Source organism: Hydra viridissima, unplaced genomic scaffold, assembly GCF_058129835.1.
Source record: "Hydra viridissima isolate aposymbiotic clone 2 unplaced genomic scaffold, HvirCarnegie_v1 scaffold_3, whole genome shotgun sequence".
NCBI lineage: Eukaryota > Metazoa > Cnidaria > Hydrozoa > Anthoathecata > Hydridae > Hydra > Hydra viridissima.
Window position 1 is genome coordinate 424,658 of NW_028324302.1, and position 19,442 is coordinate 444,099.

The 19,442-nt window shown below is 29.7% G+C and overlaps 1 protein-coding gene across 2 annotated transcripts; it reads right to left on the bottom strand.

The window, feature by feature from the left end:
- Positions 1 to 6,001: 6,001 nt before the first annotated feature.
- LOC145202553 (BBSome complex member BBS2-like) lies at positions 6,002 to 19,322 on the bottom strand. Of its 2 annotated transcripts, XM_090081124.1 has the most exons (19): positions 19,167 to 19,322; positions 18,837 to 19,058; positions 18,580 to 18,705; positions 18,327 to 18,389; positions 18,079 to 18,156; positions 17,465 to 17,569; positions 15,812 to 15,898; positions 13,335 to 13,470; positions 12,809 to 12,945; positions 12,415 to 12,598; positions 11,590 to 11,725; positions 11,462 to 11,503; positions 9,441 to 9,525; positions 9,126 to 9,257; positions 7,059 to 7,133; positions 6,883 to 6,945; positions 6,686 to 6,798; positions 6,411 to 6,559; positions 6,002 to 6,296 (listed from the first exon to the last, which is right to left on the bottom strand). In XM_090081124.1, exons 1-19 carry the CDS (start codon positions 19,284 to 19,286, stop codon positions 6,199 to 6,201), a joined length of 2,151 nt encoding a protein of 716 aa, XP_089937250.1. In that variant the 5' UTR covers positions 19,287 to 19,322; the 3' UTR covers positions 6,002 to 6,198. The 2 variants fall into 2 exon arrangements, with proteins under 2 accessions (XP_089937250.1, XP_089937251.1); XM_090081125.1 differs by lacking the exons at positions 6,002 to 6,296; positions 6,411 to 6,559; positions 6,686 to 6,798; ... (4 more) ...; positions 11,462 to 11,503; positions 11,590 to 11,725 and having other exon boundaries at positions 12,415 to 12,607.
- Positions 19,323 to 19,442: the final 120 nt, after the last annotated feature.

Below are 19,442 nucleotides of genomic sequence, written 5' to 3' on the forward strand. Positions count from 1 at the left end.
AAATGAAAAATTGTACCCTGTAGAAGTACCTTAAGTGAAGAAAAATTATGAATGACAATTGTATAATATTGATTGTTATCAAACTGTTGGAATAAAACCAAATGAAAGAAACGAAAGAAAACTAAAAATTACAAAAAATTACAAAGTTAGGGAAGAAAATACTAAACTTCCCACACGTTTCTAGTCATGTTATTCACACAAAACCGAATAAGACGATTAAGGTGGTGAATTCGCCATCAAAGTGAAATTTCTAGTGTTAAGTTGTATAAAGCTTTCTTTATAACGCGTCCAACTCACGGGTGAGGTGATTGAGATCTATTAAATTGCTCTTGGTGTTTTATGCAAGTTTTAGTTTGATAAAAATTCTACATTGAACATGCTATCAAATCATAACAATATAAGTATTTAACTTTGATGCTGCTTTTCATTTTAACGTTACTTGATATAAAGCAAATTAGCACAAGTTGCAAACAGAATTTCGACTGTATGACGTCAACCGCTGCATATGATAGGTACAAGAATTATGAGGCTCTTTTTATCAAGTTTTATAACAGTAAAAAAACTACAAGCGCAACAAATTTTTTTCGCGGTGATCTGAATCTTCATCATGTCCACAAGCCTTTTATAATAAAATCTTTTCTAGATTAAAACACTTGATCAATGACCAATCACCTGCAAAATCATGACCAATCACCTGCAAAATCAATGACCAATCACCTGCAAAATCTTAATTTTAAAGTTTGCTTGAGTTTTATTTAAAAGCAATTTTTAAAAAGTACGTACTTTTAAGTTGGCGCTTTATTCACTTTAACAAGTCATAAAGGACGTATATATACAATTTTCTCGAAACTGATAAATCCCGCTGATTGACTCGTTCCGTTTTTTTTAATTGTACAGCAGATTTCAAAGCAGAATGTTTGCATTTTGTTACCACTTCCTAAAATTTTATTGAAACTGCTGCATTGCAAGCTGATATAATAAAAATATTTGCTAAATTAAAAAACTCTGCTTGCTAAAGTTAAAAAAGCGACTTTAATGGCAAATGAGTTGGATGTTTCGCCCAAGTTACCTCAATAATGACTGAGAAAAAAATGGCTGAAGCTTGAATGCTAAGTTTTGATAAATTAACAGATGATGTCATAAAAAAGTTTAAATAAAATATTCACCTTACTTCAAAGATTATTTGACAAGTCCAGCTTTTTATTCAATTACTTGAAAATTATATTCAAAACTTATCAGCAACAACTGAAACAGAGCCAAAAAATGACGCTGTCTGTTCTTTTCGTTTTCAGCTTTTTTTGGACCCCTCAAACCATAAGTGCTCTTACATTGATAGAAGCATCTTTCATGTAGTAAGGTGATTTAAATAGCTACGTCCTCAAAATGGTTTACATTTTTCAGCATGTTAATCAAAAGGACTGTTTATAAATCATTAGGAACCGTTCTTAAGGTATTTATTAATTCTAATTTAAACCCTCGCATTAGCTTTAAACATATTGGTGAAATCAGCCTCATTTTGAACTCAGACTCACGTTTAAACAATGTAAATTTTTATAAAGATAATTTACGGTGCAGCATCAAAATCACCGCCGTAAAGACCAACATTAAAATGTTATTTCTTTTATCATCTCGCCCTTTCATGTAGAAAGGTGTTGGTAGAGGAGTTTGAGTCCGCTTTTTTCTGATGTTGACAGAAACTTTCATTTTCACGCACACTGAATGCACTTTTATAGAATCGTTAATTTTTTGTATAGAAATAACTAGTTTACAAAAAATGGTTAACACAAAACTGTGTAATATTTAGTATGTATTCAAAACAACTTTTTTTTTTTTTTTTTTTTTACAATTATTATTTCTTGCAATTTATACTTCACTCTTACTCGGACAGTTTTAACAATGATTCATCGTTCATCTAGCCTTTGTGAGAAAGGTCTGTAAAATCATTTGATATCTTGTGAAATATTTGCTCCATCTCAATGATTTCAAATGTTGAAAGTTTCTTGCAATAGGGGTGCAGTTTTTTCATTGATACTTCTGTTATTTCTACTCGAACCTTCTAGTGGTTGTATCCCCTTATGTAGATCATTCTAATCTTCCTAGATTTGATATCTGGAAAGAGTCTCCTGTACATTTCCTTTAAATAAAGTAAAAAATTTGACTCATAGCTTCTTCACCCATAGTGAAGACGCTGCTAAGTCAGGAAATAAATTATATAGGTTATCTAAATTATAAAGTAGAACAGGCGAATGCAACAGAATTTCAACAGCATGTGCTAATACTTTATGCACTTAAGATGGAATCGCAATCCAAGAACCATACAAATCAATAAATAATTTATGTTTCTATACAGTATGAATCCAATTTCTTTGAATTGATTAACTGCTGGCAGATGATTGAGATCAACATGTTTTTGTATCGAATAACCATATCTTCTTGTGTATATAAAACTCCTCTTAATTTTTTTGGATTGAAGAAAGCACGTCGATAAATATTTTTGTTCGTTATAAACCATTGAAAAAAAGGAAAGTTTTTCTACCTGCGCCTTGAGATTTAGACATTAAATGTACCTGGAACTAAAAAAAACCCGAATTGACACCGTAAGGTACACTGCAGGCCAAAAGTTTCCAGACACTTGATATTTTTTATATAAAAAGCTAAAATCTATCCTGTATCATTAAACTAATCAATAATATTAATTTATAATACTTAAACTTACTAATTTTAAGTGTTTATGTAAGTTTGAGGTCAGTAATTAGGTATTACTGGCCTCAAACTTATATAAATAAGTTTGTTTTTTTAATTGCTTATTTTAACTTGGTATATAGCGTTGCATTACTTTTAAGAGTTTGGTCTTGTTAAAGTTATTTATTTGTTGAAACATGAAGGAAATATTTATAATATAATGATATCCGACTAAAATGATTAAGAATATTTAGTTTTGTTTAGTTTTCATTTGGTATTAATGACGGTTGCATTAAAAAATCTTCAAAAAAATTTTAAAATTTTATAATTCGACTATTTAGTTAAAAATATGGGTAAAAAACCTTCTTTAACGGTGGTAAAACGTTCTGAAATAATTATATTACATAAAGAAAGTTATTCAGTTCGTAAAACTTGCAAAAAATTACAAGTTGCCAGAAGTACTGTACAAGAATACCATCAAACGATGAAAAGAAACAGGCATTTTTGAAGACAAAAATAGATCTGGTAGACCACGAAAGATAACAAAAGCTGAAGATAATAGTATAATATTAATGAGTAAAAGAAATCGAAGACTTACGACCCCGGAAATAACTTCTGGCTTTAATAGGAGTCATTCAAAATCTATTTTGTTAACCACTACAAGCAGGACTTTCTGGCCGTATAGCTGTCAGGAAACCGTTGCTACGGATTGGAAATAAAAAAAAAAGGTTACAATGGGCTATAGACTACCAAAATTGGACCGATGAGTCCAAATTTAAACAGTACTATTGACCGACGAGTCCAAATTTATACTGTTTGGGCAAAGAAGTAGAATTTACATCAGAAGAACAACAAAAGAATAAATGATCCCAGAGTGTTTAGTGCCGACAATCAAGCATGGTTGTGGGTCAGTTATGGTATGGGGATGTTTTTGTTTTTTTTCATCTGGTGTAGGTGGCCTAAAAGTGATCGCACAAAAAGTGATAAAAACTCGTGGGTTATTTTTTGACGAAAAGACAGTTTAATAATAATAGTGTTGTTAGTATTTTTTTTATTTCACTTTTTGTCTTTTTTTTTTTTTCTTAAATAGTAACTATATGTATCTTTTAAAAAATAAATATGATATTTGAATTTTATTGAAATAATTATGGGAGTTTGAATTAAAAAAAACAAAATCCAAGTGTCCGGAAACTTTTTGCCTGCAGTGTATATGCAATTCATCCATGAAACTTTTGCTGAGCAATTTTTGACATTTGAAAAGTTGTCATAAATACTAAAAATCTAACAAAAGTGAAAAAATGTAAAACTGAATGTTTGGTAGGAGTTAGTAAACATGTCATAGATTTGATTGTGACGTTTGTCTAAATCAAACTATTCCAAATTTTTAAATGTCCAACAAAGATAAATTTAAGATATTTTTTTCTTAAATTTCGATATAACAAGGGAATTTGAAAGATAAACCTAAGATAACTTTGGTTTTAACTCTCGTAGTACTTGTATACGATGTAAAGAATTTTATTTTTTTATTTATAAGTAAGCGTGCTAGAGCGGTCTTTATTTTTTGTAACAGAGAAAAGTAACAAAGTTCTTGTTTTTATATAACAACCAAAAGGAAGCGTAAGAGGCTTGAATGGCTGCGCGATTGCGCGCAACACTTACGATAGAGGTCCGGGAAAAGTATTATTCTTTACCGTACAAATGTTTTTTAAAAAAAGTCTCAAAGAGCATGATTCACTCTTTCGTTTTCGAAAATTTGACTTCATTACTAAAAAACTCCAAAACGACATAACTTAGAACATTCATTTTCTGGATTTTTCTAATCCAATATGTTCCTAATAAAACTCTGAAGTCAAATATAGAATTTTAAAGTGTGACTTTTGACCACCTGATTCCATACTACATTTTCAGGTACTTGTCTTCTTCTCTCAATCGTTAGATGATTAGTTAAGGCTTTACAAAGCTGTTTTAAACTTTTATAGTGAAAGCTTGTATTTTTTTAGTATGTTGTAATCCATCAATATAGTTGGTTTTTGTTTAAAGGATTTTTTGAGAATAAAACTTTTGGTGTCTCATACCTTAAATAAAGTATCAAAAATAGTTACACGAAGTAAAACTTTAAAAATCCAGAAGCTTAACTATCGCAGTGCTGTCTACTATTCCATTGTTCAACACTAAACCCAAACCCAAACCGTAATTTTTTTAAAATTTTATAGGAGAACCAAAATTTTACCATTTTTTTAATGTTTACAAATCAAGTTCGGTTCAATTCTTGATAAATTTGTATCATTGATTAGTCTTCACTGCCACGGCAAATAATGCCCCATTTATTAATTTAAGCTTGCAAAAAAACCACATAGTTGGTAAGGCTTCGCTCCTTCTTGTTTACGACCATGGCCTCATAATTGTATACCGATCCGTACTCAAATTTAGATAAATTGATGTAGCGGCAAAAGTTTTACGCGAATAATTATAAAATCTACATTCGATATGATGCCGCTGAGATTATTGATTAGCAATCACTTAGAAATTGTTTTACAAGTGAAGAAATTTATATAAAGTTCATTGGTGTAACCAGGTGTTAGGGCATTTCCTTCACCCAAAATTACATGCCACTTAGATATCAACTTAACAAGTTATAGATGTAGTATCGTGAACTCCAGTTGTTAAATTCTGATAGTTACTCACAATATTACTAAAATTTTTGTTTAAACATCTTGCTGACAGATTTCTATCACCACGTTCATAAACTGAAACGAAGAATTATAAAGTACTTTGTGTGCAAAAATATAATTGCATAATGCAAAATTAAAAATAAACTACAATCTGCATTAACCACTGGTTATGTCTCTGTGTTATTAAAATTGGTAAATTTTATTCGCGCCACCCACAGAAAGGATACTCACTCCACCCGCCCCTCACCTCACGTAACAAAACTTAAATCCGCTTCTGATCACGTCATACGGTCACGTGACGCTCTTTTATAATAAGGTTCCTCTCGCAGATGACGTATTATTCAAAGCATACTTACTTTAAAGCTCTATAAGAGACAGCATGCTTTTTCTCATACACTCACCAGTCTCAGCAAGGAGATTCTCTCATTCTTTTAACTTCGTAGTCTCAGAAATAAAAACGAAAATTAAAAATAAAAATGTTTAAGTTAGGAAAGCAAACTGAATGTTAATACAATTCACGATTGCATTGAAAATTTACATTTGTAATATTTACTTATAATATAAATTTTACATCTCTTATATTTAATAATATTTTTGATTTTTTTCTATATACAATAAAGTTTTATATTATAAATAATTTTATTAAATTTTTTATTTTCCTGTCGTGAAGCTCCTAGAGGTATAAAATTTCTGAATGTAAAGCGTCTGCATCTTTAGTTCAATTAGTTGTGGTCGTAATGAATCGCTTGAATAAAATTGTAAATTGCAACCATCTAAATTTCTTCATGGTAAAAATCTTCAAGTAAAATTTCTCATTCTTAAGGATGACATATAGCTGCAGGCTTTAGACCCCGTATTTTATGATTTTTGCGAGAGCAGCAAAATCATTAGTTTTTATTGCATTGCGACATCCCGTTATCAAAAGACTTTTGAATTTACCAACTGTGAAAAATCAAATAACAAATCAAGTTTAATTTTCTGCATGGACAGTAAAACTTTTGAAAAGATTATCAAATACTGAAATACTGAAACAAATGATTGCATTATTGCATCTACCTCTCAAGTTTCCGGCTTTTTGTATCGTTTGATTGACAACCTTTAGGTATTTCAGAAGTTCTTCGTGATTTGTGCACCTGATCTTGTAACCGTTTAACAAATCAGTATTCAAAGCGAAAAGCTCTATGTAACCACGGCGCATATTTTTCCTATAAATAAAAGAAAATATTTCATCCCCCCGAGAAACTGCAGCATACAATCGATGAAATTAATGACAAATATAATAATTTCCTCGTTGCAACAAGTGCTAGGGATGTCAAAAAGTTAAAACTTACATATCTAACATAAGTCTAGAATCTTCGGCCCTGACAACAAGATTGCGTATTAAGTTAGAATGATCAGCCATTTCAGCAGTTAACCGTTCACGAACCGCGTGAAGCTCGTCTACCTTTTAGGCGAAAAGAAAAAAAAACTTAAAAACTTAAAAACTTATTGAAAAATAACTTTCATTAACCGGATGTCTTAAAGTTACCTTAATTAGTATAGCTTTAAGTTCCTCCATTTGTTCGGGAAATTCTGCAACAGATTGAAGATCCTTCATAAAAAAGGAGAAAAAATGTACTTTTTACTTAGAAGAATTCCTCTCAGTTTCGGATAAAGTTTTCAGAGAGAAATAATCTGATCTGTATACATATATCAAAAACATACTTGTATAGCGAGAAACGAAGCTAAACTTTGAATAATATTTCCAACAAGATCCATATCATCTGAGCGTATTATTACCTAAACGGTGAAAAAGTTAAAAAAAGATTTCATCTTGTTTCTGCAAAGATGGAGAGCTTCAGTGGTGAACAAAGTAATAAAACCGCAACTAAAAGAACTTTCAAATTGAATTCAGAGGAGTCAATAAAATTTTTTGTATGATTCTTACGCATCGCTTTGGGATTTACTTTATCAAATTTTGAACAGACTTAAGTTGAATCTTGAATCAAGTCCCAATTTACCTTTATTATTTGACTTTCTTTCACCGGTTTACGTTATTTTCCGATTTTAAACTTGCAACAGAAAATTTATTTCTTCCATGTTATGTAAGAATATGGTATCAAACGAGTGTAGAAAGATACTTCAAATAGTTATATAGACTTTAGGGTATAAATCCAAAGGAAGTTAGAGTCTGTTATGAATTAAACGAACATAAAAACATTCGTTTGTCATCATGATTTTAAATTGAAACTTCACGTAAACTTTAAACTTTAGATAACCATCAGATATTCACTAAATCAGTGGTTCACTTTTTCACCTTTTTTTTTTTGTTGCACTTGAATATATTTGGCTTCAGGAGGATTGTACAGTTTTCACACGTATTGCTATTCTTATTGAATGCAAACAGGGGCAATTTTTTAAGAAATGAAGACATTTTTTTTAATAGGATGTTGAAAGGAGGATTTTGATGAGACAAAATGTAGACATAGTCCTGTTTTTATTATGTTAATGTGGTTCTACAATTGGATTGAATACTCTGAAATTGATACTTAGAAAAATTTCATATTATTACATTGCAAAAAGAAAGTGGAAATGAGCCAACAAATAAAAAACATTGCATTCAATTAAATTTGGAATCTATGATGATGGAATTATCATTGAGCAAAAAGTTATTTTGCCGCTGTACAAGGATTTTCTATAAGAGGAATAACAAACCCGATCAAATCACTGATTTGGGAAAAAAAAACTTTTCCCAAAAACTCAATTAGTTATCATGAATCTTAAAATTATTGTACAGATTTTTAATAAACTCTAAAAACTTAGACTTGTTTAACGTAAAGCTGTCCACTGATGCAGTTTACTCAAGAACTGAGGGTGCTTCTGTAATAGGCAATCAATCTCCTGTGGAACATCAACTTTCTTTTGCTCATGCAATTCATTTAACAGCAATAGATGAAATTTGTAAAAAGCAAAATAGTAATGATAATAATCAAAATGTTAATGGCGAAAATCTTGATGAATTCGATGAAAATTTTAATATATTTAGCAATGACAAAAATTAAAATGAACTCCTACTGAGCTCCTAATCTTCTTCCTGAGCTTCATAAAATTTTGGTTAAGAAAAAGTTTTAGCTTTTAAAAAACCAACTTTAAAAACTGACACTTTAAAAAATTATTCTAAAGGTAAATTCGGACGAGAGCTAGCACCAATTTTGGAATCAAAAACTCATTGGAATTCAATGTTGGCCATGGATTTGAAGATTTATTAAAATTAAAAAAGCAGTTTTGGTAAATTTCTTGTGGATTTTGGATTAGAAAAATTATTGGTGTGTGATGAAGAATTTAAAGTAATTGAAAATTTAACAAAAAATCTTGAACTGATTGCCTTAGCCTCTGAAATGATTTGTAGAAGGGAAAATAGATTATAATTTATGGTTAAAGAACTTGATGTTCAAGAAAATTATTTAACAAAGGATTTTAAAAATTTCCTGATTAAAAGAATTGCTCATAAAAGGAAAAAAGATCTTGTTAGTTTATAAAGATCTTTAAATAATCCAAGTTCCTACAAAAATAATTAAGATGAAAAGTCATTTCATATGCCTTCTAAGGCAGCAATAAAATATTTAACAAAATAATATCTGAGGTTTTTTTCGACTGATGACAAAGTAGCAACAGAAATTAATGTTGATAATACCAATAGCAATACTACTACAGATGAATTGTGTGATATTTAAAAAGAGTTTTACAAAAAAAGATTGCAGTCACAGTTGGCTGACTTAATTAATATCAAACCTCTCCATTTGTAGAAACATGAATGTGTAATGGCTTTTGGATACGAACAGCCAGGAATTTTAAGTCCAATTCTCCATCATTTGCAGCCACATCAGATGTGAGCAAGAAATTCTGATTAACCCATAAGATAACCTAAGTCAGAAGAATCTCAACTGAATGAAAAAAATGTCATTTAGCAATAAACTAAAAAGAAAGTTTTTAACAGTTAAATGAAATAGAAATAGTATAATACCACAACAAACAAACACTAGAAACAAAATATGAAACTTGATAAAGTTCATTTGAAACAAAAAAACTAATGTGTTAAACTGTTACCCTATTTATTCTCTCTGTAATATCAAACTTTACGAAAGATTTTGGTTGTGCATATTTATCGCCACATAAATCATATAAAGCAAATCTAAAATGAGAAATATTCAAGGTGAGAAAACATTCCCAAACTAAAAATTTACTGGATTTAAATTTTGACAAGTTCAAGGAGGTTTAAAAATTTATAAAAAATATAGTTATAAACATTATAATAATTGCTAATTCTAATTTAACTTTACATATTATAAGATAAGAATATGTAAAAGATAAAAAGTATCATTTAAAAAAATGATAAAAAAAATTATAGAAAAAGAACTGCAGATAGAATTATTTAAATTTCTATAAAACTCAAAAAAATGAACTACAGAAAGATCTACAGTGGCGAGCAAAATAATAGGTGTGAATAATAAATTTCACTTAAATTGACATTTTACAGTACATTTTATAAAGTGACATCTAGGAACTGATTGCTACACAAACTATGCTTATTTTATTATAACAGAGAGCAGTATATTTCCAATTTCTTACAAATTTATGAGGGGAATACCCTATCTATATATTTAACCTACAAATTTGGTGGAGCAAAACAATAGGTGTGTGTTTATTTTAACCTGTTTGCTGTAGGATTAAAAACATTTTATTATTTTTATTTGTTGTTGATATAAAGGTAAGGTCAATATTTATGCAACTTATATAAAATAATAACATATCATATTTGTATTGAATTAGAATTAGATATAAAATGGGACGAGGAAAACATTGCACAGCGATAGAAAGAAAACTTATTAGAAATTTAAGAAAACAAGGAAAAACTTACAAGGAAACTTCAGTTATGATGGGATGTTCTCAAAATAAAGTTACAAATGCCTTAAAACCAGAAAAATCACGTGAGAATAGAGGAAGACCACGCAAAACGTGTCAGCGTACGGATGATCACAATACAATTATTTCAAAAAAAGACCCATTCAAGCCAGCAACAAAAATTTTAAATGAAATTAATGAAAATCTTAGTGTTTGGACAGTTAGAAGAAGGCTTTTAGAAAGTAAGTTGCCAGCTCGAACTCCGAGGAAAGTACCATTACTTGGTAGAAAGAACATTATGAAAAGAAAAATTTTTGCAAAAAATCTTATTGCTTGGCGGGGACCAGGTATGACCAAAAATGGCGTAATATTTTGTGGAGTGATGAAACTAAGATTAATTTATTTAATTCTGATGGAAAACAGTATGTAAGAAGACCATCAAAGCAAGAACTTCACTGCGAAAACAGTGAAACACGGCGGAGGAAATATAATGGTGTGGGGTTGCTTTTCCTGGTACGGTGTGGGGCCACTTTTTTGGACCAAAGATATTATGACCCAATATACATACGTAGACATACTAAATAATGTCATGTTGCCATTTGCCGAAGAAAATATGCCGATAATTTGGCATTTCCAACAGGACTGTGACCCAAAACATACATCCAAAGCTGCGAAAGAGTGGTTTACGACCAATAATGTAAAAGTTTTAGAATGGCCACCTCAGTCACCGGATCTAAATCCTATTGAAAATTTATGGAGGCAGTTAAAACTTAAAATTTCTGGACAAAATCCAAAAAATAGAAATGAACTGTGGATGATGCTCCAGGAGGCTTGGTACAGCATTCCTGTAGAAGTTTGCAGAAAACTAGTGGATTCAATGCCGTCAAGATGCACGGAAGTATTAAAAAGTAAAGGGTATGCAACAAAATATTAATAATTTGCAACCCTATTGGCTTCCATCTTCATTTTTTATTTTACACCTATTATTTTGCTCGATGTGGAATTTATTTTTTTTAAATTAAAATATACTATATATATTTAATAACTTAATTTTTATTAATTTCTGTTTATTTATGTAATAAAATAAAAGTTCTAATAAAAATTCAAATTTTTATTTTATTTGTTTCAAAGATATTCTCGTATTTGTTAATTTTTTGGTTCGCACCTATTATTTTGCTCGCCACTGTATATAAAAAGAAAAAAAAAATCATAATATTTTAAAATACCTTGGCAATTGTCGAGTGAGTTCAAACACATGAAATTGTGAACTGTAAAAAACTATATACATTATAATAAAAAACAAATAAACAAACAAAAAAGAATTTTCAAGGTATTGAAAAGCCCTCAGTACAACCTTGCTTTATAGCCAACAAGTGCCCTAATATGAATGTCCACTTGAATGTCTTTTGGAAGGTAGATAGGGATGTGCATTGAGTTCGACAAATTATTTGATTGAGGATGAACAACATAGCTTTCACCATCAAAAATACCTATCATTAAAATTACTTGATGTATAAGAAGCAATTTTCTTGAAGTTTTTTAAATTATAAAAAGTCAAAATCAAAAAATTCCAAGAAATGCTTAATATAGTTTAGCTCAAAAAAAAATTTTTTCGGTAAGAACAGTTTGACTTTGTTTCAAACTTTTGACTAATAATAAAATACTTGCATTTAAAAAGAACTACATCTACTTTTCATTTTGTACATTCTTTGTATCACAAACTATTTTACTTAGTTAATGAAAAAAAATAAAAATTCTTTAAAATTTTGTCATAAAGGATTGAAAATATCTTGAATTTCATAACCAAAAATTTCTAATATCTTAACATTACCTTAAAATGGGTACAAATTTTTGTTCATTAATAGTGATGAATCGGTAAGTATTTTTTGAAATATATAGTCAGTGTATTTTATGATCAGTAAATATATATAATATTTTAAGTAAATAACTTGCTAATTTACTGAAAATTTAATCAAAAACTGATATCTAACTTAACTAACTGACAGTCATTATATAATACTGACTGTCTAATTAAAATACTGATCATCTTAATAAAATATTACAAGTTAAAGATAAATAAATACTGACCGGTTCATAAAAATTCTTATTAAATGACACCCTTTTAAAAAATTAATATGATTTTTTACTACAAAATAAAGAAATTATTTTTTGAGTTTACCTTCTGCAAACATCATTATGCACCTAATAATTGTATCATTTGTTGTTCGCACTGTCAACTCAACACAGGGTAGACTATTCTCATCACCATTTACTACTCGCAAAGAGGTCTGAAGCTGAGTATTGGCTGGTATAGAGCATGTACCAGTAGGTAAATCAGTGCTTTCATTTGATTGAGTGGCTGCCTAAATTAACTTTAAAAGGATGTATTTGTTGACAGAAAAGCTTTATATCATAAATTCAATATATTCAAATGAAGTTCTTATTTTACATAAAATATGCATGATATAAAGAATGAGCCCTTTTTGAATTTAAAAATAAGTCAAACATAAACTCTAGAGTATATTAAAGAAAATCAAGCCAAAATAGAATTATTAGAACAAATACAAATATACCTTTGAATTCTGCATGTAGTTACTAATTTCTAAAAGAAGGTTGCTCTTTCGTTGCATCATTTCATGCATTTTGTCTTGCTGAGCAGTTAATTCAATGACAGGATTTTTATTCTCTGACAATGGAAGAAATCCTTTTACTAAAAAGAATATTTTACATTTGTCATTATATAGAAGCATGCTGTTGCTTTAGATATTTTCAGAGCTGATTGTTGTTATATTAGTATTTATTGTTATTAAACAATTATATATTATATTTACTAAGATTAACAAGTCAAGCATGTTAACCAGATAAATTATATGTTTTGAGTTTATTCACCTGATTTACAAAACTTTAAGCATTATATATGACACCATAAAAGTGAGTATCATAAAACTTTGATATCATTGTAAAAAACTTGATATCAAATATTTGAGTACCAAAAGCATACAGAAAACTTTAAAGAAATAAGTCATGTTAAATAAAATCAACTTTCTAAATGCTAAATATTAGCAACTTGACACTATTCCACTGAAATTAAGGTATTACCTTCTCCATCCATGGCGCAGACTATAAGCTGATTTTTACCATCCATACGATAATCAGCATCCAACACACCAGAAATAGCTGAGGACAAATTTTGTTTAAAAACAACTTCTCCTGTACGATCACTACGTGCATCTACCTAAATAAAAGCCATAGACTGCTTTAACTTTGAGGACCATTTCAACTTTAACTCTCAGTTTTAAGGCAAACCAATTATTCAAAACAATAATTTGAACAATGATAATACCATCAATCAAATGGTCAAATCAAAACTAATCTTCTTGAATCAGTAAAGAAAAGGCACTAAAAAAGCTGCAACTCTGGAAAATTAAGTTATTCAATTTACCTTGTCTAGAATTTAGTAGACTGAGCTTCATTCAAATATACAAAATTATTCATGGACTAGATGGATGAATGGATGTAGTTTGTGTGTGTATGTGTGTGTGTGTGTGTGTGTGTGTGTGTGTGTGTGTGTGTGTGTGTGTGTGTGTGTGTGTGTGTATGTGTGTGTGTGTGTGTGAGTGTGTGTGTGTGTATTAGATTACTTTATTCAATATTTTTTTACATACAATTCAATGCATAGATATATAGAAGTAATGCATGTATGTTTTAGCATAATTTTATGAAATTTTTAGAAATGGATTTACTTTTATCTCTTGAACAGGAGGTTTTATTCAAATTGCACTTTTTTTTTTTTTTTTTTTGTGTTAGTGTTTTGGTGATTTTTGTATATACAACCTGTACCTGCCTACCTAGTCACCAGTCTTGCTTTTGCTTTTCAATACATACTAATATAACTAGCCCAATGGTAGTGCAAACATTAAATAATGGTTGACACCAAACTCTAGTTACAAAATGCTTGATAAATAGAAAGACTAAATTGACTGAATTTTTAATGCACTCCTGCTTCACCATTTATCATCACATGAAGCACAATAAAAAAACAAGGAGCTTTGTCGATGTAAAATTTTTCTAAAGAACTGTGTTAATAAAATTTTAATGATTTTAAGTTTAGCTTGACTAATAGTCTGGTAACTAATAGTAAAATAATAAAAGTTATCATTTATCAACACACAATTTTTTCATAATCTTAATCTGAGTGCAACATCCTGATTTATTTTAGCTAAGTTAGACTTAGGCTGGCTAAATTTTAAAAAAAAGTTTGTAACATTTGCTGAATAACATTATACCTAAGGCCTAGACCCTACATAGTAATGGCTTGACCTGCCTAGGTTCCTTAGTATCATAACTATCATTTGCAATGGTTCTAAAGCCTAACCTTCAAAGATCTAACATAAGAATTAAGGGTATGCTTAAAATTTAAAAGAAGAATACTAGCCTAGAAGTCAAGTCAGAACCAATGCCAGTAATTAGATTGCCTTTACTTGTAACTTGATAGCCTATATTATTTTGCCATTAATATGCTGATGATAACAATAAGAGTGATGCATACACTTGGAGTGGAAGAAACGAAAGCACATCAAAAAGGTGATTTTCTTCTAAGGTAGAAAATGTTTACAATGATATTGAAATTGTAAAAGAGAAGATTTTATGAATTGTAGTAGATGATCCTTCAATTATGATAAATAAAAACAATTATATCTTGAAGGTTTTGATAGTGAAAAGGTATTTTAGAGTGAATACCAAAGAACCAAGCCTTAAGAATTAGAAGCTCTTCTCACTCACCGTTAGATTGAAATCAAGAAATTGTAAGCTGAGGATTTAACTCCTGATGACTTTTTTATGGAGTGGAGAACTTTTGTATATGAATTTATTAACATCAGTGAACTAATATTTATCTTCAATCAAATGCCAGTGAAGAATGGGAAATATGTGACTACACGATAGAACTGCTTGAAGAAAAAGTAATTCTTATTTATCAAGAGAAACGCTATTTTGGTATTAACAATTATGCTACTCATATAATTCAGTGTTAAAAGACTATTTTCTGCTCTGAAAATAATAAATCAGATTTGAGGTCCTCCATGAAGGTGGATCTAGCAGAAACAATTCTACTCCTGCAAATAAACTCTCTTTAAATTTTGGATTGATAACAATATTATATTTTATTTTACCAAGTCTTAAAGGAAAGTCTTTACTGAACTTTTTATGTGTAATACACAATTGGTGCTTATGCACAGAAAAGGGTGGAGTTGGAATTAGAACTTTTGCTATCTGATTCCACATTTCTGGATTAAACTTTGCATTTATCATTTAATAAACTATTTCCATATATCGTTTATTCATTATTTTATATACATCATATGATTTTTTTTATAATTGGTTTGAGTATTATCTTTTTGTCTGTACTTTGGAAAAAAACTAACAATAGGGCCCATAATGTTCCCACCTGAGATATCAAGAAAAACAAAAAAAAATAGCTGATTATGTTTGGTTTTGGAATCCCAATAGTAAATGTTACTTAAAAATTATGAAACTTTAAAAGAAATGAGAATATAAACTGAGCAAATAAAGCTTACTTTTCCATTAGACCATCCGGTGACAAGCTCAGGAACTCCATCCTCATCCAAATCAAAACTATGAATGGTTACAGCTTGATTTTTTGACTATAATAAAGAGCATGTCTCATCAACTTATTTTGAATGGCATGTAAATTATCAGGTTGGTGCAAAAGAAAATTCGCATAATTTCAAAGTCAAATATGATGCACATGCGTAATGCAAATGCAAACAATATATACATTAGTTGAAAGAGCAATCTTATTTGCACATTTTAAATTATAAATTCTAATTTTTTAATAACATTATATATAATTCTTTTTTAGAAAATGCCCATAGAAAAAATACATTTTAGACATTGAATGTTGTATGAATTTCGGCAGGGTAAAAATGCAACAAAAACGACAGAAGCGATTTGTTCTGTTTACGGTGTGGATGCTCTAAATGTTTGCGTTTGCCAGAAGTGGTTTGCTAAGTTTCGCAGCAGAGATTTTGATCTTGAAAACAGACAATTTAGAGGAATTGCTCAAAGAAGACCCACAGTAATCGACTCGAGGATTAGCAGAACAACTTGGAGTTGATCATTTGACTGTTTTAAGACAACTACATGACATGGGAAAGGTTCAAAAGGTAGGAAAATGGGTCCCACATGACTTGACTGAAAACAACAAAATGCAACATTTGAGCAGCTGTATTTCTCATATGGCTAAGTACAAAAAAAAGGACTTTTTGTGGAAAATTGTAGCAGGTAATGAAAAGTGGGTTTATTATGACAATCCTTCCAACAAAAAACAGTGGTTGAGTCCAAGTCAATCAGCATCTGCCTCACCTAAACCCGATATTCATCGAAAAAAGGTAATACTTAGCATATGGTGGGATATTAAAGGTATTGTAGACTATGAACTGCTGAAACTGAAGCAAACTATTAATGCTGTACGCTACTCGCAACAATAGAGACGTTTGAATGAAAAAATCTTAGAAAAAAGGTCCGGACCAGGTCATGGAAACCATAAAGTCATATTGCTGCACAACAATGCTCGGCCCCATGTTGCAATGAGAACCAAGGAAACTATTTTAGAACTAGGCTGGGAAGACTTGCTGCATCCTGCGAATTCACCAGACATGGCACCATCAGATAACCATTTGTTCCGTTCAATGGAGCACTATCTATGGGATAAATCATTCAAAGAAAACCAAGATTTAAAAAATCAACTAGATGCCTATTTCAAAGCAAAGCCCCAGTCTTTCTACAGAGATGGAACCCGTCAGTTGGTCATAAAATGGCAAAAGGTCATAGATAGCCAAGGAAATTATTTTGATGACAAATGACTTCTTAATTTTAACTATATTTAATAAACAGTACTGAAAAAAAAACGAATTTTCTTTTGCACCAACCTAATATTTTAATGGCATGAAAATTATTTTAATAGCTATTTATATTATTTAATAATTTATGACATTTAATATTTATTTTTCACATTTTTATTTATTATCTATTTATCATAACTTTCATTGTAATTGTCATAAAATTTAATCAATCATCACATCTTCATCATCATAATCATTTTCATTGTTGTCCTGATTGCTGTCCTCATTGTCATCCTCATCACCATCCTCAATGTCATTATCATTATCATTGAAACTGTCATTATTAACTTTAGAAAGAAAATTTACCTTTATTCTCCAATATCTTGCACTTCTATCATACACACCCACAGTACCATTAGATAATGCATAGCCAAACTTAGAGCCATAGAGTGGGTATAAAGATGTTACAGCCTAAAAATTAAAGAGTTCTAGTAAATCAATTAATCAGGTGGTGAATAGAGATGGTAATCTTTGTTACCGCCTCCTTTCACTAACCTGATTAATGATTATTTTTTATGTTTGGGTATAAATCCATTCATGCTAGTAAATGACTTGATCAAAGAAAAAAATAGGAGGAATTTTACAGAGTGATTCTAGGCAAATTCAACTTTTCTTGACATTGTTATTAGTTAATATTGTTTTAGCTTAAGAAAATGAATCCCCTTCAGAAAATTTAGATACCATGAGTTTTAAAAACATCTGCACCATAATTGAAACAGTTGGAAAAATACTTTTAATACTGTTGAAAAATGATGCTATATAGGTTAAAGTGGCTCAGTTGTATAACTTTGTTTTAGCTTTAATAGAAAATATTTTTTATTTTGATGCAAAATTAGAAATGTTCATGCAAATTTTCTTCATGGAGTTCAATAAAAATGTAAAAAAATTGGTGCAGCCATAATCATACTTAAACATTTTACCTCCGTTTCTGTCATCTCAGCAATTATTTCATCATCTTTAAATACACGAATGTCAAAATCTTCTGAACCAACAAGAAGCTAAATCAAATGAAATTACAAAACTAAAAAATTTTTTTTTTTGCCATTAGTGAAATTATTTTAGTGATATTTAAGAAAAATACTAAAAGTATGGCAAAATGAGGTATGGAAAAACTTTGTAACAGCAGTTAACAATTGCTACATTTTGCATTAGATAAAAATAATTGCACCTCATTGTAGCCATCCCCATTAAAATCAACCAAAGCCATTGAACAAACGTTATCACCAGTAACCTAAATTTAGAACCTTAGTTAAAGAAAATTTTTTTTAAATGTAAAAATCTACTGCAAACTAAACTATATAAAGACTTAACTAAGACTTAACTAAAACAAATCAAAAGTCTAAGGCAGACAAAATTATAGGATATGCCCACAAAAAGTACAAAAAATACATTAAACATAAAACATAAAAATATATATATACCGTCCAAAATTCATCATTGCCTTCACTATTGAGACCTTGTATTGAACAATTACCACCAGCAAGTACAAGTTTAGTGTTGCTTGAGCCAACTTTTCCAATTAGTAAAGAGTTAACCCCATCTGGCATCTACAAACATTAACATTGCAGATATTTTAGTTTCAAGAAACATGGTTTAACCAAAATAGTCATCTTATTCAAAACTAGAAAATTGAAAAAGCAATATTAAAAGTAATAAAAAAATAAAAGAAGAAAATCACCTCTTTGTAAAAAAGATCTGAGTTATTTTCAACATCATATGCAAGCAAATTTGTTGGTGTTCCAACAAACAGCATATCTCGAGAAGAATCCACTAAGGAACCACAATAAATAGAACTCACTTGCTGGTTAATATTTAACAGTGCAATGTCTGCAGAAACTTGTCCAGCTTCTAAACGACCACTGATATGGCCTACTCGCGCATGAGGATTATGTATAAAAACCTTTGAATTTAGATATAAAACATTACCATTAGAGCCATAATAGTATATACATTGAACTGACACTTTTAGCAAATGAAGCAAATAAAACATATTATCAACATTACAAACTTTATTTGCAGTTGTAGCAGCACTAAGACATGGATGCTTGCCATCATATTTTCCTATAGCAACCATTCTTGGAATGATCTTATGCTGGAGTTTCATTGAAAATACTGGAACTAACATCATCTTTGTTTATTATTGCTATGATTAAAAATTAAATCAACCTTAAAGCAACCTAAGTTACATTTAGTGAATTCTAATAGAATATAATTCACAGAGAAATAAGAAGGATAAAATAAAAAGAGTGGTTTTGATTGTTATAAATAAAATGGAATTCCCTAA